Raw genomic sequence first — 27,060 nt, 5'->3', positions numbered from 1 at the left:
TGACAATAAAGTCCTCTCTCCCTCTCTCTCCTCCCTCTCTCTCTCCCTCTCTCTCTCTCCCTCTCTCCTCCCTCTCTCTCCTCTCTCCCTCCCTCTCTCTCCACCCTGCCTCAGGTGCACGGATTGCGGAGTACTCTCACCTGTACGAGCAGGTGGTGTTCAGAGAGATGCCGGCGGGCGGTCACAAGCCGCCTCGCAGTAATTCGGTGGACCCCGAGTCGCTGCAGCGGAGCTCTCAGTCCGACTCGGAGGGTCGCGGGGCGGAGGAGGACTGGCTGCACTCCACCTACAGCAACGGCGAACTCGCCGACTTTGTCTGCTGGCCCCGAGACGCCTCCACGCCCCGTCCCAAACTCACCCCCGCCTGCTCCGTCCCGGCCCTCAAGACCCTCCCCAGCCAGCCCCTGCCCCTGCTCCCGCCCAATCAGAGGTGGAGCGCCTGCCTGAACCAGCCAATCACGGAGAGCTTAGACCAGGAACACATCTACAGCTCGCTGGGCCGTCGGTCCGGGACGGGTACCTCCCCCTCCAAGGCCCCGCCCCACGGGAGGTGTCAGTCTATCTCCTCTATCGTGGCGGCCGTGGGGAAGGCGGGAGGCGACCCATCGGGGAAGGAGAACAGCCAGGCGGCCTCCAATCGAGGGTCAGGAGGTGGGGCGAAAACCCCTCGCTTCCCCGTCCCGAGTCTGGGCCAGGCGGGACGACAGCACAGCCTCCCGGAGAAGTCGTCGTCGTCGTTGTTTTTGTCATCGTCTCCGCCGTCGAACGGGAGCTCGGAAATGACGCTCCGGGACGGCCGGCAGGTGGTGGTGGTGAGCAGGTCCCCCCCTCTCACGCCCCAGGCCGCCACCCAGAACTACCTCGCCAACTTCAAGGACAACGGGGACGGCGACGACGACGACGACGAGGACTACGTGGAGATCAAGTCGGAGGACGAGGAGCAGGACCCACCGCCGAAGGCCGACCCAGCGCCCACCTCCCGGCCCTGCTCGGACAGGCAGAGCGGCAGGGGCCTCATCCAGTCCCAGAGTCTCCCCTGCACCCCCGTGAAGTCCTGCCACCACCCCGCCATCAACCCTGCGGTCCCCCTCCACGCCTTCGCCGACCAGGGCAAGCTCAGCGACTACCTGTGGAGTGAGCCTCAGGGCTCCCCCAAGATAGTGCAGTCACTGAGAGACAAGTTCCACTGCCTCAGCTCCAGCAGCTTCGCCTGAGGCACATTACTGGCATTATTGTTATTACCATCCATATTAAAAATTCAGTTTTGTGTACCGGTATCCATTCTCGCTTGGGCAACCCTGAACATTGCAAACCCTGCTTGAGATGTTTCGACAGTCACAGGCTAATACCATGGAGCCTGTTTCAAGAAACAACATCCAAGAATAATTTATATCCTTCCACACTTTTTTTTTTGTTCTTTTGTTCGTTTTGTTTTTCAAGTATAAATTTACGGTATGTATATTTAAGAAAATGATTAAAAAGAGAATACATCGAACAGCTTGTTTACCGTAGTTTACGTAGCACTAAAGTTTAAACTCAGAGGCTCAGCTCAGACTGCGTGTGGGCTAAGGATTAAAGGGATCTTCCTTGCACACATTGAGAGTTCGCATCAGGGCGGCTGTACATAGATGTTGCTGCGTAGATCTGCTAAACATAGACGTATGCAGTAGAGTTCCCCGGCGAGGTATAAACATTCTGCAAACCCGTTCTATTTCAGACTCCTCATGGAGTATGGGTGCCATGTTCATCACGGAAAAATTAAATAAAGACCCCCTCCCCCCCTTCATTCGTCTTCTCACCCTTAATCCCCAGAGAACCCGGTACCTGTATAAACCATGCGCAGGCATGAAAAGGCAGTCCACGTAAAATTATGTTTGGCTCACAAGTATGAAAATGTGCATTTTTAGCTGTATTTTTCTAATAAGGACATTCACATCACAGCTCTGTCTTTTAAAATAAATTGTTTTAAACGTAGTCTATTTATCTGCCTAGATAAGAATGTCACAGTCCAGAGCATTGGCCCTCTTCAGTGTAGCCGCGAGAATCTGCCGTCGCTTTTGCGCATCGCTCACCGAGATTTCGAATAGTTTTAGATGCTGACTAATTTGTGCATTCGATAACCGCATCTCCCACTCAGGATTTAACGAACGATAGTAAAATTATAAATTAGGTATGTATGCTTTTAGACATGGAATGTCCATATATATATTTAAACTATGTGCGCATAAATGGTATTTTTGTAATAAGGGTTTCCAGCAATGTCTTCCAGGTGTATGCATCAAGAGTGATAATTAAATTCGTATTAAAATGAGAAGAGATCGGAATTTAATCAAGATAGTCTTGAAGAAATGTACATAGTCGTTACAACTAAATACGCTAAGCAGCAATAGTATCTTATTTATTTCAAAACTACATGCGTGAACTGTTTTTAAATATATATATATTTAGGCCACAGTGTAGGTAACTGTAGTTTTGAGTAAAATATAGTGTTACTGGGCAGGTCATTTGTGGTAATAACATAAAACGTTTATTTTATATGAGGGACCACCGAAAACAGATTTAAGGTTGTTGGTTTTTTTTAAAGATAAGGAGTACTGTACCAATGTATATGTTTATTAAATTTGCCATGTTCATCAGGTTATGAATTGCATTTTTTTTGGTTTATTTTGTGTTGATATTGGGATAGTCCCACCCCCCTCCGGTAAAACTACTGATGTTCAACCAATAACGGTTTCCATATCACTAATGGATACCTGTCTCACAACACTGTCTCTCTCACTCCTGTATGTTGAAGCACACTGAGGTTTTAGAAGTTTCAGATTGTGATTATTGATGGGGCTAGACCTGGGTTAATCCAACAAGTTAGACCAAACTGTCATGTTCCAGCTGATAGGAATGTGTATTCAAAGGTCAAAGCTGCCTCCGGGTGTAAGAAATTAAATAAACAGAAATTATTGTTTAGTTGTGATCAGGCGCATTTCACACCTTATCGGTCAACGTTATAAACGTCTTTCTTGTGTTCCTGTTGATATTTGCAGTAATGTGCTCTTCACTGACATTTATGTGGGTTTGGTTGTCATGTTGCTTGTTTTAAAGCTCCTGTTTATCATGACCATAAAGGAGAGCTCTGGCCAGAATCCATCATTTCGATTTGCTCTGTAATGTGTATGAAACCCGGCTTTGACTGTCAATAATGCCTTCCAAAATGGAGCCAGCCTCGATTCTAACCGCTTTCCTTCCCGACAGTATTGAGGCTCAGACAGATCTGACTTACTGTATTGCACGGCAATAATTCACACATATTATTAAACATGAAATTATAGATGTGGATTTTTGATAAAATGGTCCCTTCAAGGATAGCAGCAAATTTGTAAATTAGAAAATAAAGAAAATATTTATTTAAAGGCTGCCTGACTTGGGCTGTTTCAGCAAGGTTCAGTTTGGTTCGTGTTTATACTGTGAATGTTAGCAAAAGACAAATCTTTAAGCGCACTGTTCAAGTAGTAACCTTCGTAATCAGAATGCCTGTCATCAATACCACTGCATGTACACCAAAACAATACGAGAACATGAAGTATGGCATTGCTTTTCTTTGTACATTTACAGTTTTGTTCTTTACTTCATGGGTGGGTTTGTCTACATTTTTTGTCCATTGAACAGTCTTTTGCACTTTTCCCCCCTTTTTTTTACATTTGATTTGTAAACACTTTGTAAAGATGTATGTACATTTTAGGAAAGTTATAATTTTATGCTTTAGGTTTGCTTTCTTACGCTCTACAGTCTAAGTTAAGTATACGTTTTTAACTGCCTAGTTGTCATTGCTTAGGAAACAAATGTACGGGAGGCAATAAATAAATGTAAAATTAAAACAACTGAAGATGTACTGTTATCATTGGTGTGGCCAGCAATGACTGCATGTCTGTGATTTTTTTTTAAATTATTTCTCTGTGGCAGTTTCAAGCCTCTTCTTCCTGTCAAAATGGGAAGTTTAGAAACTTGGTGGTCAATTTTAATGGAAGCTAAAGTCAGTTTTGCAGACACAGATTAAGGCATAGTCCCGGACTAAAATGAGTGTACTATGGAGAATCTCCGGTTCAAATTTAATTTAGTCCAGGACTAGGCTCAATTTGTGTCTTTGAAACTGGCCCATAAGGTATTACAGTTCATTTATGATTCAAGTTAATGGCTGGAAGAATTATGCAGGTGATCATTTATAGATGCAATAAATAGTTGTGAAAGCGCAACCCTGTCTCATGGTCATCAAGAAAGACGCTATTTGTTCCGTCAAAGTGAATGCTAGTATGTAAGTAATGGTGGTTAAACATTGTATGCCTGGAGAAGAGAAGTTGTTCAGCAGTTCCAGATGAGGAAGGACTCTCAGCTACGGTGGATGAAATACAGAAAAGGAGAGAGATACTGAGTTGCACAACAAAACTGTATTTGTAAGGGTGTTTTTTTTAATGTTTTGAATAAGGGAAATCAATTATACTTAATACATAAATATTGAATGTCTGGCAGCCAACCTCTAATTATGATTTTCAGAAAGTTGCCATGTTTCCATCACACAATGATGTGTATTCATAAAATAAAAATGGATGCAGGACACTTGGATAGTTACATAAGAGGTGGTGGTCAGTGCACATACAGCCTGGGCCAGTATCATGAAGCAGGATTAATGAGTAAATTGGATAACTGCACGGAGGAAAACCCAGAACAGCTCTTTTTACTGCAGTCCATGTTCCAGATTCATGAAGTATTCCAGATTTTCCTCAGTGCTGTTATCCTGCTAACCCCCTTTGCATGCGTCCCAATACTCAATAAATGCATTCTCCTTTACAAATAGGAGAATGAGTGGGGGAAAGGACACATTTTTGGATTATTCAGACCCACCCCCAGTCTCCATGAATATTAGCAACAGCATCAGCAGGGCTAAGGCCTTCGTTGTGCGTGCACATATGTTATTGTGGAAACAATATTATCGATTACTGATTACATCAATACACACGCACACACTTAAATAACCTGGCTCAAAGTTTCTCAAACACGTCATATCAAATATTCCTGATTATTAATATTATGATACTATTTAAAGGCCGCAATATGACCGCAATTCAGTTCCCAAATAAGCAGTTTCCCTAAGGCAGACAGCGAAACGCTTGAATTTGTTTATGGTTACAGTGTGTAAATTCCAAAGGATTAGCGCTCTGTGAGTCCTTTACATAGCGTGATTTCCTAGCATGCTGGGAAATGTAGTTAAATATCTATGGTGCTCGAACGTTCCAGCAAAGTCTTCGACTTACCCATGAGACCGCGCGAAGCATCAGCCAGTTACCCATAGTGCAACAGAGATTCCCTTCCTCTCGGTTTTGGAAGTGGCTAAGCAAGATGTCGTTACTTGACGGTCCCCTAAATGTGCTCGGACAGAGGACGAGTGGCGAGTCAGTCCGAACTCAGAATGGTGAGATAGTCTGTGCCCGTCCTTAAACAGTACTTCACAGAAATGTCTGTGCCTTTACTCATTTTAACAAAGTGCTGCCGGCTATTGAATGGAACATGGCGGCGTGACTCGGCTATAACTGCCGCTAGCTAAGCTTGCACGTGTGGAAAAGATGCTAAGCTAGCTTTGTAGCGGATAACGTTAACGTAATCACTGAGCCAGCGTTGCCCAAATACGTTAGCCGCTTTAGATGTGTGATTGCAGTAAAGGAATCTGCTTTTATCCTCTTATTGCATAATTGTTACCAGGCTAGCATAGTTTGTAATCTTGTGAGTTTGATTGTTGATTTGGCGATACGGTTTGATTAATGTTCTCAAGCATCTTTTAATTTAGTAGAGCTAACGTTAGCCAGGTTTCTAGTAGCCATTGTCCCGTTATGGTAGCTAACGTTGTGTCTAACCAATTCCACAAACGTATTGACCTAGCTAGTGCTTTCATATTATTTAGCTATAGCGTTAACGTTTGCAGCTAACGTTAAACATCGGTTAAATCAAATGGGCAGTCAAGATACAATTTTAGTGCAATGTATTCATCTCACCGTAAATGATGTGGCTATGCTAATCGGAGAAAGAATAGGCCTGTCATTGTCTGAAGGAGTGGCCGCCGGTACCCCCTGACCATTCACATTGTGTGGTATTAGTTGTATTAGTATGTTAGCTAGCTAGCTAGCTACTATGAGTTAATTTACCTCTCCGTATTAGCTAGGTGGCTAATTTTATTTCTAGTACGCATCGCCCCGCCCTGTCCCTAAAGAATGAACTTAGTCAATATTTCGGTTGACCGCCGCCTAGCTAGCTAGCCATCTGACGCTTATAATACTTTAATTTGCGCTCATCGTTTACTACATTTTTTTGGTTGTTGCAATTTGTGATTTAGCAGCCGCTACGAGTTTCAATTTGGTTGAGTCTGATACCATACTTTATTTGGTTATCTTTTGTAGTCATGGCAGGAGCCTAATATGGTCAACAGCGTGAAGTATTCTGATTTTTGGGGTAGTTGTGGACCGTTGGCATATGGTGGGGGTAATTGAACAGATTGTATTCCTGGTTCCCATTTTTATTTGCTGCTTTGCCCTGTCGATGGCTTGTGCAGTTATACGCGTGGGAAAAAGCAAACCAGCGCGGAGCAGCTGACGGCTGCAGGACTGCGTGTGGCCGGCAGCCACTCTGCTTCCGTTGGACACACTGCTGTTAGCCAGCGCTGATCCTGGATCTGTGTGCGTTTAATACTGACATGAGGTTAAATTGACCATCTTTGGCGTGAAATCGAGGGTCTTGCCATATGTCGATTGCAATTTGTTGTCAGTCAACCACTAATACAATCTGACTCTTGACAGTATTTTCATTTGACTGCGCGGTCTGCTTGAATGCTTTCTTTGGTCTTCCTTTGTAGTCATGGCAGCATCCTCTATCGCCAACATCGTGAAGAGCTCACTCGGTCCGGTTGGGCTCGATAAGATGTTGGTGGATGACATTGGGGTAAGTCGAAAAAAAAAAAAAAATGTCATTAGTATAGCCCCAATGATCTGCTTTTGGTTAAAGGTAAAAATTCCCATGGGTCTTTGTTTGATCATGTCATGTGTCTGTTTCGTGTTCATCCAGGACGTGACCATCACTAACGATGGAGCGACCATCCTGAAGCTCCTGGAGGTGGAGCACCCAGCGGCCAAAGTGCTGTGTGAGCTGGCCGAACTGCAGGACAAGGAGGTGGGGGACGGGACCACCTCTGTGGTGAGTAGCTCTGGGACCCTCCCGTGAAGAGTAAAAGGGCGTTGCAGGGCGAGATCTGCACCGGAACATGCTGTGTGTGTAGCATTAATCCTGTGGCGGTCCGGTAACCTGGCAACCCTCATTTCCCATTTTAGTACCATGCATCCTCTTCCCCACGGATGTCTGGCTATGCTAATGGGACAGAGTGACCCTGTCATAGTCTGAAGGGGAGGGTTGGTCCCTGTCCGTCTCTCCTACATGAAATGACAGCACATTGCCTGCTATGATGTTGCTTGGCTTACCTGCTGGGGAACATTGTTCCATCATTGATGCTTACATCCTGATGTCATTACGACAGTTTTTGCATGTGAGACTTGGGCGATTTCACCAGTAACGTGATTCAGTTGGCTACTGTTCTGTGTTTTGGGGTTTATTAGCTAATATATACGGGGTGACATTAGCTCAGGCGGTGAGAGCGGTCGTCTAGCACTCGTAGGGTTGCCAGGTCGATCCCGCCCTGGGTGTGTCGAAGTGTCCCTGAGCAAGACACCTAACCCCCAAATGCTCCTGACAAGCTGGTTGGTGCCTTGCATGGCAGCCAATTGCCATTGATGTGTGAGTGAGTAGCATCAGGTGTACAGCGCTGTTCAGGCAGTACATAAATGCCATTTATGCTTTAGCATATTTTCTGGAGTGACTGGGCAGACACTGATGCGCGGTGTGTTTGAGTCACACTGTGTTCCCGCTCCTCTTCCAGGTGATCATCGCCGCGGAGCTGCTGAAGAGCGCAGATGAGCTGGTGAAGCAGAGGATCCACCCCACGTCCGTGATCAGCGGCTACCGCCTGGCCTGCAAGTAAGGGCGTCGTCTCTGCGCCGGCTCACAGACCTGTGGAGAATAACGCCGTCTGCGTCTGTGTGCTTAGCGCTGTCGTCCTGCTCTGATTGCAGGGAAGCGGTCCGGTACATCAACGAGAACCTCACCATCGGCACCGACGATCTGGGCCGGGAATGTCTCGTCAACGCTGCCAAAACCTCCATGTCCTCCAAGATTATTGGCGTGTATCCTTTTACCCGAAAACCCCGGCGGTGGTTTGGCACTCAAGCCACACTCATTTTAACGAACTCTTCAGCTTTGTGAATGGCAAATTTGAATTGGTTTCAAGGTAAAGTGAGAAATGATGCTGCCCTTGCCGTATATATTTGAAGGGTTGTATGTAATCCTTTCAGTCCCTAGTGCCATATGGCACTCACAAACTTGGACCTTTTCAGCCAATCAAAATGACTGACTGCTAAACTTTAGTCTTGAGCCCCTATTAAAACTACTACATTTCTCAACCAAAGCAAAAACTCCTTGGGAATTGGATGTAGCCACTTCATATTGGGCGTGGGACTGAAAGGGTTTCAGTGCTCATTTTGAGCAGAGTTGAAAAGGCGTGTATAGCGTGTAAGGACTGTGCTGAGGCCTAGCCAGCGGTGGCCCTTGACTCAGACCTCCCTCAGCGACGCAGAGTTCTTCGCCAACATGGTGGTGGACGCCGCGCTGGCGGTGAAGTTCGTGGACGGGAGGGGCGTGGCCCGTTACCCCATCAACTCGGTGAACGTGCTGAAGGCCCACGGCCGCAGCCAGAAGGAGAGCTTCCTGGTCAACGGATACGCCCTCAACTGCACCGTCGGCTCACAAGGTGGGGCATGCGGGGCGGATTTCTGACTTTCGGGACAGGTTTTGCACTTGGTTTTGGGGTTGGGTGGGGCAGTATGTTAGGGGGCAGAATGGGGCTGCAGAATGTGCCTTTTGGGGAAGTAGAACAGTTGATGGAGTGGAGCAGTAGAGCTGTTTTGTGCTTTGGGGCAGTAGAATGGTTAGTGGGGTGGGGTAGTAGAACAGGTTGGGCAGTTGAACAGTTGATAGAATGGAGCAGTTTTGTGCTTTGGGGCAGTAGAACAGTTGGAAGTAGAGCAGAAGAGCGGTTTTGTGCTTTGGGGCAGTGGAACATATTGGGCAGTAGAACGGTTAGTGGGGTGGGGTAGTCGAACAGGTTGGGCAGTAGATCAGTTAGTGGGGTGGGGTAGTAGAAGAGGTTGGGCAGTAGATCAGTTGGAGTGAGGAACATTATGAGCTCTGAGGCCTGCATGTAGCCTGGTGGTACATGGCTTGGACCCGGGAGGTCGGTGGTTCCAGCCCCGGTGTGTCCGCAATAAGATCAGTGCAGCTTAGCCCACATGGCTCCAGAGGGGATTGAGTCCTGCTTTGTCTAATCAACCGTTAGTTTTGTTGGGTTAAAAGTGTCCGTAAAGGTTGAGCAGTAGAACAGTGGAGGGAGTATGGTGGGCTGATTGAACACATTGAGTTCCTCCTGGTTCCCATTTTAATTTGCTGCTTTGCCCTGTCGGTGGCTTGTGCAGTTATACGCGTGGGAAAAAGCAAACCAGCGCGGAGCAGCTGACGGCTGCAGGACTGCGTGTGGCCGGCAGCCACTCTGCTTCCGCTGGACACACTGCTGTTAGCCAGCGCTGATCCTGGATCTGTGTGCGTTTAATACAGACATGAACCAAACCAAGGGTCCTGCCATATGTGGATAAGAATTGGCTCCTATCGTTAATTTTGTGTGATGGTAGCCCGGTTATTTGTGATTGCAACTCCGAGAACAGGGGGTCACCGACCCTGTTCCTGGAGTTTCCACTCCAACCCTAATTTGACACATCTGATTCTACTAATTAGTAGCTCAATGAGATCTGAAGCTGTTGAATGAGGTGTGCTTTGTTGGGGTTGGAGTGAAAACTCCAGGACCAGGGTCGGTGACCACTGTCCTAGAAACGTCACTGTCACTGATCGATAAGCGAGTGTTGATGACAGAAGCAGATTCTTTTTTTCAACAAGTGCTAGTTTTGTTACTACCTCCTTTCTGACCGTTAGTCTTGATTTTATTTTTATTGGATAAATGTTTGGTGCTGGGCTCGTTCAGTGAGTGACCCTTGCGTTCTTTGCGCAGGCATGGTGAAGCGTGTGGCCAACGCCAAGGTGGCCTGTCTGGACTTCAGCCTGCAGAAGACCAAGATGAAGATGGGGGTCCAGGTGGTGATCAACGACCCGGAGAAGCTGGACCAGATCAGACAGAGGTGCGTTTCACACGGCCTCCAGCTCCCTGTGGGGAATCCTCAGCCTTAGTCCACTTAGTCTCGTGTTGTGATTCTGTCATTTTATGCTGCTATTTGACCCGGTCTTGACTAGGTCTTTGTAAAAGAGGTTTTAATCTCAATGTAACTTCCTAGTCAAATAAAGGTTTATAGTAGTCAGTTCAGTCATGTCTCAAACTGCGGATTTCATCTTCCGTCATCAGAGTAATGTTTTTATGGTGCCCTGACTGTTACAAAGCCTCTAACTGTCTTTAACTTTCCCGCAGTTTTGCATACATTTCCCATTCAAATGTAATGTGTGCGGGATGCACTGATTTGGACTGAATATTATTGCCAGCTGTCTCTAAATATCAAGGCTGGCTGCGGGCTATTGAAGAAATCCAAGTTTAAGTTTTTGCGAATGGGAAAACTTTGACGAAGATTCAGTGCTGAAGTTACATTCCAGTGTCTGTACTGGGGGTGATCTATTCTCCCGGCGTCACTTCAAAATGGTCTACTGAGAGTTCACATTTCTCCTCTCCGTGGGTATCCCGGACATGTGGCCGCTGATTTGTGCCGGTGTCTCTGGCTTTGTTTGAGGGTGTGTGTGTGTGTGTTGTTTTCTCCACAGGGAGTCTGACATCACCAAAGAACGCATCCAGAAGATCCTCGGGTCCGGCGCCAACGTCATCCTCACCACCGGGGGCATCGATGACATGTGCCTGAAGTACTTCGTGGACGCGGGGGCCATGGCAGTGCGCAGGGTCCTGAAGAGGGACCTGAAACGCATCGCCAAGGCGACGGGAGGTCAGCCCCGAACTACCGCCCGCTACGTCTTCTGAACACGTTTTCGCTGCCGAATGTATCCTCATTATCTCACTAAGGTTCCAGGTTAGCCTGGACTACCGCCAGCTCCGTCTTCTGAACGCACTTTCGCTGCGGAATGTGTCCTCATTATCTCACTAAGGTTCCAGGTTAGCCTGGACTACCGCCAGCTACGTCTTCTGAACGCACTTTCGCTGCGGAATGTGTCCTCATTATCTCACTAAGGTTCCAGGTTAGCCTGGACTACTGCCAGCTACGTCTTCTGAACACGTTTTCACTGCTGAATGTGTATCCTCATTATCTCACTAAGGTTCCAGGTTAGCCTGGACTACTGCCAGCTACGTCTTCTGAACGCACTTTCGCTGCGGAATGTGTCCTCATTATCTCACTAAGGTTCCAGAACCCAGAGGTCTCTGTCCCGCTTTCTAGAATCCTGACCGGTCACAGAGAGGCAGCCTCTTTATAGACCTTGTAATTCTTGAAAATGCTACACATCGCTATCCATCTGTATCCCACCATTTCCCAGGAATTCAGTGGGGATTAGGGAGAAATCCCACCTCCACGCTTAAGGGCTTCTTTGTATGCCCTCTGGAAAATGTCCACTGTCAGGCACTGTTTGACAACCTGCCTGTAAACTGGGACACAGAAAGTGATGTTTTTGTGTCATTCGGTTCTCTCCAGCCACTCTTTGCCCGTCCCTGTCCAACCTGGAGGGGGAGGAGACGTTCGAGCCCACCATGCTGGGCCAGGCTGAGGAGGTGGTGCAGGAGCTGGTGTGCAACGACGAGCTCATCCTGGTGAAGAAGTAAGGCTCCCCCTCGACCCCACCGTGTCTCTGACTCCCTCATCCCTCTGGCGCTCCAATACGACCAGTTACTCTAACACCTGAAGAATGTGCACTTAGTAATGCATGTTCCCTGATGTGTGTGTTCTTGTTTCTCTTACCAATGCTCCAGCTATATGTTCTGCGTTTGGGTGTGAATTCTATGCATAATGCATGTGATTTGTTTATCGGTATTAACTGTAGACTAGGAGTTTCTCTGGCCCAAAAACATGTGGAAATGGTACAATATTGGCGAAACATTCCAGTAAGATTTTATGTTCACTGGGATATTGTGCACTGGAATTTTTGATGATTGATCAGGACAGTGTAGCGACAGACAGTGGATTTGAGTCGATCACAATGTTTCACAAACCCCCCATTGTCTTTCCTGTGGCTTTTAATCAATAAAAGATTGAGACAAGTGGGGGGGGGGAATTAGGAATTAGCCAGTCAGCCAATCAGGTCTCTAGCTCAGCCCGTAGAGCCTTGTGTGATTGGCTGTCCCCCCGTGTCTGTCAGCACCAAGGCCCGCACCTCTGCCTCCATCGTCCTGCGCGGGGCGAACGACTTCATGTGCGACGAGATGGAGCGCTCCCTGCACGACGCGCTCTGCGTGGTCAAGCGCGTGCTGGAGTCCAAGTCCGTGGTGCCGGGAGGGGGCGCTGTGGAGGCCGCGCTGTCCATCTACCTGGAGAACTACGCCACCAGCATGGTGAGGCAGCCTGGGGGCTCTTTCTGTACTGTGGGGTCGTGAACCCCCTTGGTCTTTTGGCTGGGGGTTTGTGAACCCTGATGTTGTGATGGGCAGGGTCAGTATGAATAATGTATTATATATATATAGCAGTTTTTTATACATAGGGTGCAGCACACAGTGCTATACTTATACATTTTATTTATTTATACTGTAAATGATTTGGTTGAAAAATTTCTAATTCAGTTATCAGTTCTGTTCTGATTCAGTCATTTCTGAAAATTAGATTTTCTTGAATTGGCGAAAAATGTACACAATTTTCTTTCAGGGTTCCTTGGTTGAGTTTGACTGTACTTGAGCAGTAAAAATCATTGATACACCTGCAGTCTGCAGCTGTAGCCGGTACTCATACACACACAGACGAGATATAATTGAGTCAATTAAATCATTAAGAGCAGAAGTTTCTGAATCCTGATCGGACCGGCCCTTGTGCCCCCCTGGTCCGGCGCGTCTCACACCTCGTTCGTTTCCCCTCCAGGGCTCCCGGGAGCAGCTGGCGATCGCCGAGTTCGCCCGCTCCCTGCTCATCATCCCGAAGACGCTGGCGGTGAACGCGGCCCAGGACTCCACCGACCTGGTGGCCAAGCTCCGCGCCTTCCACAACGAGGCCCAGGTCAACCCCGAGCGCAAGAACCTCAAATGGTGCGTGTGCCTCCGCCCCGCCCCGCCCCGCCCCGCCCCGTCCCGCCCCGTCCCGTCCCGTCCCGTCCCGTCCCCCCCGCCCCGCCCCGCCCCGTCCCGTCCCGTCCCGTCCCGTCCCGTCCCGTCCCGCCCCGTCCCGCCCCGTCCCGTCCCGCCCGAGCGACATATTCATTTAGAGTCAGGGGAACTGAAGTTGGAGCGTTAGCCTTTGCCTTATGACACAGGATGCAAGTGAAGGGCATTTTTCTGGGGGGATTTTTGAATTGTCGATTTCATGTCAAATGAGAGCTTGACCTAGTCTTCACTTGTGCTAGGGCCGTCTTCCTGATAAACGTCATGAACACGTTTTTGCGATCGGGCTTATTTTGGTTGTATGTACATTGTATATATAGGTCATAGCTAAATTTGTGGATCTTCCCAAATTCTTTACACGGTTGCCTCTATTGAAATCGTAGCTTCTTGTGGTGAAGCCTGGTTGGCGCTTCTGCCAGAGACAGTGGAAACGGTTAGGCTCAGGACGGGAGAATGCGTCCGTTTTATTTGTGTTTTGTGTCGTGAACGAGTTTCGTGCGTGGTTGCAGGGTCCAGCCTGCTTAGTACTTCCACCGGAGACGGGTTCGGCTCTTTCTCCATGTCTCGGGGGAAAGGGAGAAGGCATCCATTTTGACGTTTCATGTTGTGAACCGGTCTCGTGTGTCTCGTCAGGATCGGCCTGGACCTGGTGAACGGGAAGCCCCGGGACAACAAGCAGGCCGGCGTGTACGAGCCCACCATGGTGAAGACCAAGAGCCTGAAGTTCGCCACCGAGGCCGCCATCACCATCCTCCGCATCGACGACCTCATCAAGCTCTTCCCCGACCAGAAGGAGGGCGGGCCCTCGTACCAGGACGCCGTCCAATCCGGATCCCTGGAGGGCTGAGGCCCCTCCCCCCCCCCCCGAGGCATGATGGGATAGATGTTAGCCGTTTCTTACTTGTATTTATACTAAACGCTTACCGTTCTGTCTCCATGGCCCTAGGCCCCACGCACTTGCTTGCTCCCAGGCAAAACCGTAGCCCGTGGAAAACTGTTAACACGTTTTTTTTGTTTATGGACGTTTAAAATAAAGTGTTCTTCATGGTCATGGTGTTGTGTGTGGAGTCTAGTCAGCGTTGTTTTTGTCTCGAGGTAGGACCTGGCGTACAGCGCTTTGCAGTTCCTGTTTTGGTCACACTGTTATCGGGGTGTTCATCTCCCGGCCTGGAGATCCAATGTCCGCTGACTTCTTTTGCTGGAGTCCCCAACGTCTTGTTTTCATAGCCTGCATGTTAACTTGTGTTTGTAAGCATCAGCCGATTATCAGTACGTTCAAGATTCATGCAATAAGAAACTGATGCCAAATTATAACCTACATCACAGCCAGTCATACAAGTTTAGTTGAGTAGGAAATGCATGGAACTACATACATGGGGTAGCAATAAGTTCAATAGTATTGTTTATTGTACAGTTAAACCAGTTAGTAAACATGCACATTTTTAAAGCCAGCATTAATTCACAGTTTTAGAAAGTTAAATATTCTTCCATTCTACAGTAAACATGAAAATAAAGGCTTGTTAGCCCCTTGGCACTTTTCACAGATTCTAAGGCGAGACTCGTTTTGTTTCTAAAACCCTAAAGCAGGATGACCGAATAACTATCCTCGGGACAGATCTGTTGGTGTGGAGAGTGTCTAGCCAATCAGTGGCACTAATTACCCAGGAGAAAAGAAAGCCAGGGCTGGATTAGGATTCCATGACCAGAGTTGTTTATCCCTGCCCTAAAAGCATGTAGTGTTGCTAAAGTTAAGAAGATGGAGGAATGTCAGAAGTGCATTCTGGGAAGCCATACGAAACCCAGCTACTCTTCCCATAATTCCCAGCCAGGTTAAAATGATGATTAGTTTTTTTGGGGGGGTGATCAGTCCCTCTCCACACACATGGCGATCCCCATCCCACCCCCGATGCACAGGGCCGCCACCCCCTTCTTCCCCCCGGTCCTCTGGAGCGCGTGCAGGAGGGTCACCAGGATCCTGCAGCCAGACATGCCCAGGGGGTGGCCCAATGAGATGGCTCCTCCACTGACGTTCACCTGCAGAGAGGGAGGGAAGAAGAGTGAGAGGCCACCTCTAACGCAAGAGCCACTGTGATGTCACTTCCTGTGCCGAGTGCTTTCTGTGGGAGGAGTCTGCTGCCCTGGGGCTCTTTCCAATCACTCATTTTTCTCCTCTTTTTCTCTTTTCCCTGCTCCTGACCTGAAAATCCATCGAAGTCCGTCGTCTTTTAGGACATTTAAACCTGTTAAAATTTTCCTTCTAGCAGTTGGAAGTAGTTCAGAACTCCCCAATTTTGCATTTGAGCAAGGAAACGGGAGTGCATCCTTGCGTCCTATATGACGTAAATATAAACGATCAACCTGCGGATCTGCCGCACATCTGTAACTGACGTTTGAGGGAGCGAGGACATTCCATGTGCCTAATTCACATTTCCTGATTTCCCAGTCTTCACTTTTTTCCAGCCTCTCCCCATAAGTGGAGGAAGGAGAAGAAAAGCTGGGAAATGGGTGTTAAAGGGTGTAATGCAAGCAAACCCTGTCCTTAGTCTTCTGGGGCCTGTGGCTACAAAACCACCAGTTACGCTGCGGAGACGAAGAGGATGGGCACACGTGATCAGCACACGTCTTCCTCAGTTTTTACTGACCATTACATTACATTACATGGCATTTAGCAGACGCTCTTATCCAGAGCGACGTACAATGAAGTGCAAATCAAACACAAGTATGAGTGCTAAGAGGACCTGCGAGGACAGTAGAGTTCCGAGTCCTAGTGTAAGCACACAGATAATCGGAACCCTTGAAGGGCGGCAGCGCACGATCGCAGATGATGTCTGTTGTGTTTCAAGGCTGAAGCGAAGCGGAATCTTAAGCCCAAACACTGCGTGTAGAAGGCGCCGCCGTTGGATCAGCCTCCGACGGAGAACGACTGGCGTCAGGCCCTGTCCTCCCTGCCAAGGCTGCTGCGCTTTGGAGCCATCGCCGTGGGATACGGAGTCGGAGAGGAGGCTCCCTCGGCTCCCGCGTAACGGGACAGGAATCCGTAACCATGACGACCACCCCACACAGTCGGATCCCAGCCACTGACCTTCTCCTGGCTCAGGCCGAGCTCTTTCACCACGGCGATGGACTGGGCGGCGAACGCCTCGTTTACTTCAAACAGATCCACCTGCTCCGCCTGCCAGCCGGCCTTCTCCAGCTGCAAAACACAAGGGCTCGCCGTCAGGGCAATATTCACCCACTCCCAGCACAATATTCACCCACTCCCAGCACAATATTCACCCACTCCCAGCACAATATTCACCCACTCCCAGCACAATATTCACCCACTCCCAGCACAATATTCACCTACTCCCAGCACAATATTCACCCACTCCCAGCACAAAAAAATGACATTATTCTCAGTTACACTGTGGTCAGAGTGTTTCAGGCTTAATTGAGATGAGACTCAAGCGCATTCAGTCTGAATATCTAACTGAATACCCAATTAAAAAAATTGGCAGTAGTGTTACACTCACTGTTAACAGTATATTCACAGACTGGTGTATATAAAGGACAGAAAATGCTAGTGCTATGTGTTGAAAACCAGCACCATTAACTCCCCAAACCTCTATACAACTACAGTGGACTGTTTAAAAGGACTGTAGGGGAAAATTCACAGAACGAAAGATCTCCCTCCTAAAAGCATGATAACCAATCACAAGTCAAAATCAGACTCCGCCTTAGTGAGCAGGCTGGTTCCTCCAAAACTCTCGACGATGTGTGCTAAAAGTTTATCAATATATCTGTATTAAAGTATGATATGTACCCTGTATAGTTTCAAACTGATTAACTGCTAAATTGTGCTAGGATTACACAGTGAGCCCAGCCAGCTGGCAGGGGGGGGGGCCGTCTTGAACTGTGTAGACCAAACTGTCAAGGACACGGGCAGAGCAAGATATGACTGTACAGCTGATTTCTCCGGGACTCTCGATGTTTTATGCCAGGAGTGTATCTATTTGACCTAGAACATTAATTATAGCTGAGCTTATGAAAACGCAAGAAACCACAGTGAAAACTGTTGAAATGAGAGCAAAGAATGCTATGTACATTTATTCCCTTAGAAGAGAATAATTAATCAAATGTTTAGTATGTCTGTATATTAGAAAAGTATATTAGAAGTGAATATTAATGAAATGTTTAGTTTGTCTGTATATTTTCAATGATTACTGCTGCTTAGTTTGTCTTATAAAAGCGAAAGATACAGAGTGACGTGTATGGATGACGTGTTAGAGGGAGGGCATCTTTATGAGGTCTGGCTGATCCGGCTTTATGCACGTGTGCTAATAAAGTCTGATTTTCCTGAAGATCTTGCTGCCTGGTGTCGTCTTTTCCCTCGCGAAGATGTTTTTCGACAAATTGAAGATTTGGACTCTGTCGTTTCATAGACACGACATTTGGGGGCTCGTCCGGGATACGAAAGAGAAAGAGCTCCCGGCGACTGGAGACCAGGGCGGAGAGTACTTTTTGATAGGCTGCAGCTGCAGCTTATCAGGGAATGAAAGTATTCAAGGACTCTGATCTCCTCTCCCGGACGCCGGAGGCAACATTCTCTCGTATAACTAACCCGGCAACTAAATTAAGGGGAAAAACGTAGCAAACTTTTCAGGAAACGTGCACGCGGCAAACTGTGAGTAAACGGTGTGGGAATTTATTAATTGTGTTGGAAAATGTTTTTTTAGCAGAACTTGTATTAAGTCTAAAAAGTATATTGATACTGCGGACTGAAGTTATATTGTTGCTGCTAACGGTTTTAAGTTGTTATGTGATAAGAGGTGCCACAGACTTGGAAGGAAAGAAACCCAAGAAGGGGATCCTGCAAGATATATCTAGGTAGTTACCTCAAGGTGTGATGTAAGAGAAAAATTGCTGTGATGTAAGAGAAAATACTGTTACGCTGTGCTGATGCTTCGAAGGCTTGTGCGAATATAATGTTGTATTGAGGCAACAAAGGTAAAAATAACGCTGTGCTGAGGCTTAGAATGCTTGTGCGTGTGCGAATATAACGTTGTATCAAGACAACGGAGGAAAAAATCGTTATTTATGTATGTGTAAGATAAGAAACGCAAAGAGTGAATAAAAGTATTAATGGGAGAAAATACAGGCTCTGGCGGAAAAATGAAGATAAAATATATAATAATATAGATAATAATAGGGAAAATAAAGGTTAAAGACATAATAATATAGATAATAATAGGCGGAAAAAAATATAAATAAATAGATAATAATATAAAAGGGAAAAAGGGAAATAAAACGGCGATTGAGATAATAGCGGGGGTGTATCTTAAATGTATACAGGAGATAGAAACTATCGCCGATAAGTGGAAACAAAAAAAGAACTAAGAAAATGGTGGCAAAATGGCCGTTTGATAAGAAAAATATGCGGAGGAGAAGGAGAGCGTAATGGCGACGGGTAGAAACTGAAGCGAAGAGGCGACTCCGCCTCCGTATGACGTGTGGCCTTGGGAAGGAGGAGTGGGGAGAAGGGGGGTCAAAACAGGTGCAGAAGAACTTAGCTGGGTGATACAGAACTATAATTTTTTTTAAATAAAACAAGAACAACACAGAAACCCATACGGTTTCGCGATAAGGAGGAGCTCCCCAAAATAGTAGGGCCATTATTAATTAGGGTTGCTGTACCTCGATACATTCCCTGGTCCACTCAGGGCATGCGACATGTAATAACAAATCTCCCTGAGTTACAGAATGGAGTGAGCCACTGGTTCAGGGTGCTGGAGAAGGAGATGAGCGGCCGAATCTTGGCTGTCGGGGGCCTGAAGGCTCTCCTGGGGAAGGTTGTGGGGATGGAAACAATGCTGGACATATTCGAGCAGGCTGGCGTTGTCAGAGCCCAGATGCAAACCTACAGCAGTGGACAGTGGGCCATTTGACAATGTACGTGCTGCGCAGGTGGAGGCTGATAACCGAAAGGGACGCACAAACAGATCCCATAATGCCGTAAAGCCATACGGGAGGGGATGTCACCAGGAGTGGGGTGCCGCCTCGATGAGGTGGTGGGACTGAACACCATGACACGCAGGGAGTTTGTGGATCATGTGGCGCATGCTGAAGAGAGACAGCGAAAAGATGGAAAAAAGCTGGAAAATCAAGCAAAAGACATTCAAAGAAAACTACTGTGCAGCTGAAGGAGCTGGAAGCCAAAGAACAAAAGCACCCCCCACACCCGAACCATGGAGCAGCCCGATGGCGCCCCGCCAGCAGTGGTCTACAACTTCTCCGGCATCCCTCACCCAGTGGCCATGCAAGGTAATATACAAGGGGGGGAACTACAAATGGGTGGGAACCAAATGAAGGGAGGGCCAGGGAATGGTGGGCAAACCAATCAGTGGAAAGGGCAGCAGAGTCAGCGCAATTTTGATGATGCTGGTAGGGGTAGTATTTATGATAGCTGGTATTTATCTGATTCTAATTGGAGTAGATAATCAAAGTAAAAATAAAAGTAAACTTGGTGAACTTAGACAGAGTAGTAACACATAGAACCAGACGCCTTCCTAAAGGTTGTCTCTTTTTATTTTCTTGCTCATGTGAGCTTGTGGGTGAGGGACGTTGTCCCCGGTATTTGTATTTTGGTTTGTGTTTTTTCCTGAGCTGCGTCTCATGGTTCTTTATTTCCGTGCCTAGTGTTTTTTCTGGGTTCTATGTTGTTATTTTGGTTGGGGTGTTCTCCCTGTTTTTTAGGGTCACTTTATTCCAGCTTACAGCTGGGAGTGCCAGAAGCACCAACAGTGCCCCAGCGGACCCAGTACGAGAATTGCAAGCCGGCTCATCAGTGGAGGGACGTGCAGACCACATCCACTGGTTGGAAGATCAAGCCGGCTCACCAGTGGAGGGACGTGCAGACCACATCCACTGGTTGGATCCAGGAGCCCACCTGTTACATGGACTATGGCAATTCCTCGTGCTACGAATCAACATGTTAACAAAATTAAAAGAAGTGTGTGATAATTTTAATAGTTGAGTCACTTAGGATAATACATACAGCTGTGATACGGCTATGGCCAGTCAAATTACGCGGGATGCACTTGTGCAGAGAGTGTTGGAGGAACCATGGAAACGCCGTTATATTGAGGAGTCTGAGGCAATTGGATGCTGCTATAGCAGCAGGGGATGTGCAGGAACCCAACTTAGTATGGTGCATTGGCCAAGGGAGATATTCGGGGCCATAGGTTTTGACCCCGAAAGGGGGGAATGTAGGGGAAAATTCACAGAACGAAAGATCTCCCTCCTAAAAGCATGATAACCAATCACAAGTCAAAATCAGACTCCGCCTTAGTGAGCAGGCTGGTTCCTCCAAAACTCTCGACGATGTGTGCTAAAAGTTTATCAATATATCTGTATTAAAGTATGATATGTACCCTGTATAGTTTCAAACTGATTAACTGCTAAATTGTGCTAGGATTACACAGTGAGCCCAGCCAGCTGGCAGGGGGGGGGCCCGTCTTGAACTGTGTAGACCAAACTGTCAAGGCCACGGGCAGAGCAAGATATGACTGTACAGCTGATTTCTCCGGGACTCTCGATGTTTTATGCCAGGAGTGTATCTATTTGACCTAGAACATTAATTATAGCTGAGCTTATGAAAATGCAAGAAACCACAGTGAAAACTGTTGAAATGAGAGCAAAGAATGCTACGTACATTTATTCCCTTAGAAGAGAATAATTAATCAAATGTTTAGTATGTCTGTATATTAGAAAAGTATATTAGAAGTGAATATTAATGAAATGTTTAGTTTGTCTGTATATTTTCAATGATTACTGCTGCTTAGTTTGTCTTATAAAAGCGAAAGATACAGAGTGACGTGTATGGATGACGTGTTAGAGGGAGGGCATCCAGAACTTTATGAGGTCTGGTAGTTTGCCAAGAGCAGGTGCGGGGTGAAGTGAGGACACGTAGTTGGCAGAATGCCCTGAACTTTGTACAGAGTTGGCAGAGCATAAGGACCGTTGGCAATTTGCCACAATGACGTTGTGGGAGGAGCGTTGGGAGGAGTTACGATAAGAAAAGTGTGGGTGATTTGCCAGAATGAGGTTTTAGGAGGAGTTGTAGGTGGAGTAACTGTGTATAAAATGGGTGTACAAATGCCAGTCGGGGTTCAGTTCTGGAGAGCTGATCCGGCTTTATGCACGTGTGCTAATAAAGTCTGATTTTCCTGAAGATCTTGCTGCCTGGTGTCGTCTTTTCCCTCGCGAAGATGTTTTTCGACAAATTGAAGATTTGGACTCTGTCGTTTCATAGACACGACAGGACGACCTCTGGGGGGAAAAACTAATACAGGAAAATACATTTGAGAAAGTAAACATAAATTCTGGTTATTTTACACAGGAATGCTTAAACCCAAAATAGCGTGGCAGCTAGGTAACCCCGCGCTTTTGCCTGTGTGTGCGCTGAATCATGGCCCGCTTCGCAGGTTCTGAAAGCAGACCCGCCATTTTACGCTCAGTACTTACCGCTTTCCTGATGGCCGGGATGGGTCCGGTCCCCATGACGGACGGGTCCAGGCCGGCCTGGGCCCAGGACACGATTCGGCCCATGGTCTCCAGACCCCTCCTCTGGGCCTCGGACCGGGTCATCAGAACCACCGCCGCGGCCCCGTCGTTAATCCCTGGAGGACAGAACCCAACAGAACCAAACGGGCGTCAGAACATCGGACAGTCAATCGGCAGCAGGGTTGTACAGCTCGCCTGTGATCACGTGATGTGTTTTTTGGTCAGTCACATATTATCACATATTAGCTGTGTTCATAAACCACATACTCCTCATACAACATTCCAATGAAAATTTGCCTGAAATTTAGTATGAGTTTTATATGTGCAAAGCTCTGTATGTGCAAGGCTCTGTCTGACTGGTCCCCTGACTGAAAGCTCAGCTTGTTTGTCAGTAAACCGAGGTGCCTTTTTACAAGTGCTCTGTGTGGGTGGATATTTTTGTCATCATAATTACATGGACACTGCAAGGTCTGGCAACTGATTGGCAGTCTTAACAACAGCCAGTAGACAACAACACTTATGTCTTTCACAGGGCCTAGTCTGGATGTGTACGGACGCATTACGTAATTAAACAGACAAAAACGAAAAGAAAGGCAATACACCATAACTGTGGCAATGATCGTGATTAGAATCGATAATTATCACTGCGGTATATCGCCTAGTCCCGCGGTCCTCACTCCTGGTCCTGCACATCTGCAGGGTGTGCCGTTTTTTGTTTTCGCCCGAATAGCGGCGAGTTAACCGTGAAGTTAACTGTCTGTGAATGCGGGCATTCGTCCGAGCGCACGACTGGGCCCCGCCCACCTGAGGTGTTGCCGGCGGTGACCGTTCCCGTGCCGTCCTTCACGAAGCAGGGCTTCAGTTTGGTCATGGCGTCCAGCGTGCTCCCATGGCGAGGAAACTCGTCCGTCTTCACCTCCAGCGGCCCTGGAGAGCACAGCAGCGGTCTACTGAATACAAAATGGACGCTCCCAGGCAAATATCCAGAACTCATAGGAATGAGAACTAAGAATTTCCTCTCTGTCTTCAACCCCAAGATCAATAATCTCTTAATTACTTAAGTACTGGAATACTCCTTTGTTAACCAAAACAGGAAAATCCAGTTATTTTCAGAAATCAGACACCAAGAACCACACATAAAATATTTATTGATAATATTTCACTCTCTGTCAGAACATACGCGCAAATTAAGATTTCTGTATTATTACATCTACAGAACTGGGGTGCATTAGTCAATTGCAAAAATAATTACTCTGACTCTTGGAAATATTTGCAGGTTAACGGTCAGTATTTCTGTGCAAGCGTGAGACAGCAGCCCGAGCCTGTGCAGTGGCTAACAGACTGCAGAGCCTGACCATCGGAACCCGCCATTGGCTGGGACCGGGCGTGGAGTGGATCCTACCTTTCCTGGTCGGCACGGTGACGGGAACGATCTCCCGGTCGAAGTGTCCGGCCTTCTGCGCGGCCTCCGTCCTGTTCTGGGAGGACAAGGCAAACTGGTCCTGCGCCTCGCGAGTTACGCCCCACTGCTTCGCCACATTTTCCGCTGCGTGGGGGGGGGGGGTCGTTACCGCGACAACGTTAAAAAGGTTACCCCCAATCCTCACAGCACAGGTCAAATACAGAGTAAGATGGGGTGAGTTGCATTTCAATTCAGTATTTCGTTTTTTTTTTTCTTTTTTCTTTTTTTCATATTTTCAATTCCCATTCATTGGGGGTTCAGGGCTGGCATTTGACTTTCCCCTTCCTTTCCCCTTTAAAAAATAGTCTTTGTGACAGTTTTCTGTCAAGAAGCACTATACAAATAAACGGTCTGTAAATTGTAAACTGAATGAATAGACCAGTGGAGTGTAACCCTGTATGGCGGACATTTTGGCTCAGAGAGTGTGGATGCCGGGAGACTGCTGACCCGTTATGCCCATGTGATAGTGGTGAAAGGCGTCCGTCAGGCCCTCAGCCAGGATGGAGTCCTGCAGGGTGGAGTCCCCCATTTTGATTCCGGCTCGGAGCTGCACCGTGTGAGGAGTCTGAAATGGCGGACAGACAGACAGACAGACGCACAGAGAGCCAGAGAGCGCTCTTTAGATAGGGCAGCCATTATCGTAATCTGGCAGACACTCCCAAGGACAATTTGTGCAAATCGGGTTAGAATGTGTGTCACAGTGCACAGCCGTCCCCTAACTTTGATCCTGAGGAACGACTGGTTGTTTTAATCTTAAATATGAGACCCAGAAAAACCGGTGAGGCAAGTCACCATCGCCTTTAACTGATCGAGTGCTGGGTTCTAGCACTGGGGCTCGGTGGCCCGTTTTTCGGTCGGGGGTTTCGCTCTCGGCCGTACCCTGCTCATGCTCTCCATTCCCCCAGCGACCACCACGCTGGACTCCTGGGTCTGGATGGACTGCGCCCCCAGGCAGACGGCCTTCAGGCCCGACCCGCACACCATCTGGCAGCTCCAGGCCGGGACGGGGTAGGGGATCCCGGCCCCAACACTGGCCTGCCGCGCCGGGTTCTGCCCGTGACCTGAGGGGGGGGGGGGTCAGAGGTCACACCGGCTGCTTCACAGAGTTTTTTTACAGACGCGCTGCGTTCGAAACCGCATACTTGGCGTACTACATTTTAATGAAAATCATCTTGAAATTTAGTACGGGTCGTATGAGTAGTATGTGGTTTCAAACACAGCCATGCACTAAAAAAACAGGTTGGGGGAGATAATTGGGCGTTATATCAACAGGTTCACTCCGTGAACATGGTTGGGGAGATAATTGGACATTCCAAAAAAAAAAAAAAAAAAACTGAAAAAAAGAACAGGATGGAATGTGGCCTTACCTGCTGTCAGCACGTGACCCATGATGACCTGGGACACTTCCTCGGGGTTCACCTGGGCCCTCTTTAGGGCCTCCTTAATTGCGACCGCCCCCAGGTCCTGCAGGGGGACGGTGGACAGCACCCCATTGAAGGACCCTGGGTGAACAGCAGTGAGGAAACTTTTTAGGTAAACACTTGCCCTTTACTTTTGGCTCTAATTAGATCCTGTACACCCCTGTTCCTCAAATCAGGTTCTGCAAGGACCAATCAGTAGTACCTGTGAGGGGGAAAAAAACAGCCGGATTTCGATCTGTGGGCCATATTTGACTAAACCTGCTCTACAACACTGTGGGAGTGTTACATGTAAACAATGACATTTTATTTGTATAGCGCTTTACGAGGTAGCAGAGGAGCAAACAGCAGGCACGTCAGCTCCCTAGAAGGGCGAAAACCCTCAAACAGTGGTGAGGAAAAAAAACCCAATCTTAAGTTATGTCACTTAGGCTAACTTCTTGCATAAACCTTGTCTATTTAACCAGGAAGTAAAATGAGAAACGTGGAGAGACCGGTTTTTAGGATGACACAATAGAGCGGTCTACTGTTAATATTGTTGAGCAGCATAACCTTCGCTGTAACAGCAAAGTCAACACGTAATGTTGATAAAGTGTTGTTCTGTTTTAGCGATTTTGTAATACTCCTCACAGGCACACATATATTATATTGCGAGACACGTCTCTTTTGCGGCGTTCCATCACTTCGCAGCCAATCACAAAACGGCACCATGTCGTCGCACTATAACCAACATCCAATCAATGCCACAAGCGACTGGTCAGAAGGGGAAACAACCAATGAGAGCGCTGCGACGACCTCATTCTTGAAATAAATGGATATAAGCATTTCATACTGAATCTGACTTTACCGGTAAAAGTAGAGCGATTCTAATGCATCTAATCAAAACAGATGTATGTTTGGTAGGCATTTAGACAATAAGGCGTAAGCTATTGGAAGGCAGTCTGCAACAAGAAATCGAGCTGAATTAGAACCTATCTACAGAATGCACTGCAAAGTCATTTATGTAAGTAAAGCCACCCCTTCCCGTCCAGCGGAATAAAAAAATATATTTTACCAATTGGTGTCCTTGCGGCAGAGACGATTACTACGGGATCCGGATTCATGACTGTACAGGACGCTAAAACCTGGTGCCTTTGCAAGTAACCGACTGTCAGGGGAATAAGCGGAGCGGTAAACCATTACAACACTCGCTGGTATTTGCATACAACACCCGCCAATGACATTGTAGCGAAACCGCCTCCCACATATCTTAAGCATTCTCAAGACAGACCCTTGAGGATGCAATATTTCATTTTAAGTAGATCGCCATCCAATGGTGAGGAGGACCATAATACAATAATTACAGTTAAAAATACCAATATCGATACCATCTGCTTCCTACCTTACTTAAAAGCAATGCCACACAGTTTCTCACAGCATTTAAAAACATACCACTTAGTAACAGACTTATTGGCAATTAGGCTTTAATAGTTTATCACTTGTATCAATCGCATCCATGATATTGGCAGCCAGAATCGCAACACTACTCAATTTGCTTTACCATGTTTTGACAATTTTAAATCATTACCGATTGTTGAAACATAATAATGACCAGTACTGACAATCCCTTCAGTCCTTTATTCCCAAACCCAGTAACATCAGTGTACCAGATACCGATAAATCTATGGTTAGATTATAAACATTTTACAAGTGCCATAATATTTTAAGGGAATGAATCCATAAACAGAACCGATAATGACAAAAAAGGGTTTATAGAAATTAAACAATATCACTACCACAGATGTGATAAATTCTAAACAGTACCAATTATATATTCATTCTGTCAATATTATTGGAAAATACTGAACTGCACAATATTCATTATGACACCAGTGAAGAAGGCAACAGGTTAGGTGTTTAATCACAAGCTCTCCCACAATCATGGGGAAAAATAAGACGATCGTCATATTAAAATTCTTTATTGATATTTTGGTCAGTACATGAAAAGGATTGAAGTCAGAATAATATGAATTTAACAGGGTACATTCTGGAGGAAACTACACACAAGTCAAACAGATCTTTTGCCTAGAATGGGAACAAACGAAACTACACGTTAAACACCATAAACTAAGGACATCCTGAACGTGGCGATGCCATTTTTAAAAAACGTGGGGAAAACAAAAAAAACCTGCGATGTCATTACTTTATTGAGCATTACAGCATTA

The 27,060-nt window shown here is 46.9% G+C and overlaps 3 protein-coding genes and 1 non-coding gene across 4 annotated transcripts in view; 3 read left to right on the top strand and 1 right to left on the bottom strand.

The window, feature by feature from the left end:
* Window positions 1-3,872, top strand: part of LOC133128202 (pleckstrin homology domain-containing family G member 1) — a 30,917-nt gene extending 27,045 nt beyond the window's left edge. Inside the window, exon 19 of the mRNA XM_061241556.1 lies at window positions 115-3,872. Coding sequence (XP_061097540.1) covers window positions 115-1,214 — 1,100 coding nt within the window. The 3' untranslated portion in view covers window positions 1,215-3,872. The remainder of the gene's footprint in view (window positions 1-114) is intronic.
* A 1,427-nt stretch (window positions 3,873-5,299) lies between these two features.
* Window positions 5,300-14,980, top strand: tcp1 (t-complex 1). The gene is made up of 12 exons (XM_061241147.1): window positions 5,300-5,458; window positions 6,890-6,975; window positions 7,099-7,227; window positions 7,964-8,061; window positions 8,157-8,267; window positions 8,709-8,890; window positions 10,199-10,325; window positions 10,954-11,129; window positions 11,829-11,952; window positions 12,490-12,682; window positions 13,200-13,363; window positions 14,069-14,980. The coding sequence occupies exons 1-12, from the start codon at window positions 5,386-5,388 to the stop codon at window positions 14,280-14,282; spliced, it is 1,677 nt and encodes a 558-aa protein (XP_061097131.1). The 5' UTR covers window positions 5,300-5,385; the 3' UTR covers window positions 14,283-14,980.
* LOC133129882 (small nucleolar RNA SNORA29) lies at window positions 7,349-7,487 on the top strand. The gene has a single exon (XR_009708883.1). It is a non-coding gene; the product is annotated as a small nucleolar RNA SNORA29 (small nucleolar RNA).
* Window positions 14,815-26,062, bottom strand: acat2 (acetyl-CoA acetyltransferase 2). The gene is made up of 9 exons (XM_061241148.1): window positions 25,911-26,062; window positions 24,806-24,940; window positions 24,318-24,499; window positions 23,886-24,003; window positions 23,379-23,522; window positions 22,781-22,903; window positions 21,938-22,092; window positions 16,518-16,628; window positions 14,815-15,469 (listed from the first exon to the last, which is right to left on the bottom strand). Exons 1-9 carry the CDS (start codon window positions 25,957-25,959, stop codon window positions 15,299-15,301), a joined length of 1,188 nt encoding a protein of 395 aa, XP_061097132.1. The 5' UTR covers window positions 25,960-26,062; the 3' UTR covers window positions 14,815-15,298.
* Between the last annotated feature and the right edge of the window lie 998 nt (window positions 26,063-27,060).

Source organism: Conger conger, chromosome 5 (assembly GCF_963514075.1).
Source record: "Conger conger chromosome 5, fConCon1.1, whole genome shotgun sequence".
NCBI lineage: Eukaryota > Metazoa > Chordata > Actinopteri > Anguilliformes > Congridae > Conger > Conger conger.
Note: the sequence above shows the minus strand (reverse complement) of the source record. Positions and strands in the feature narration are given on the sequence as shown.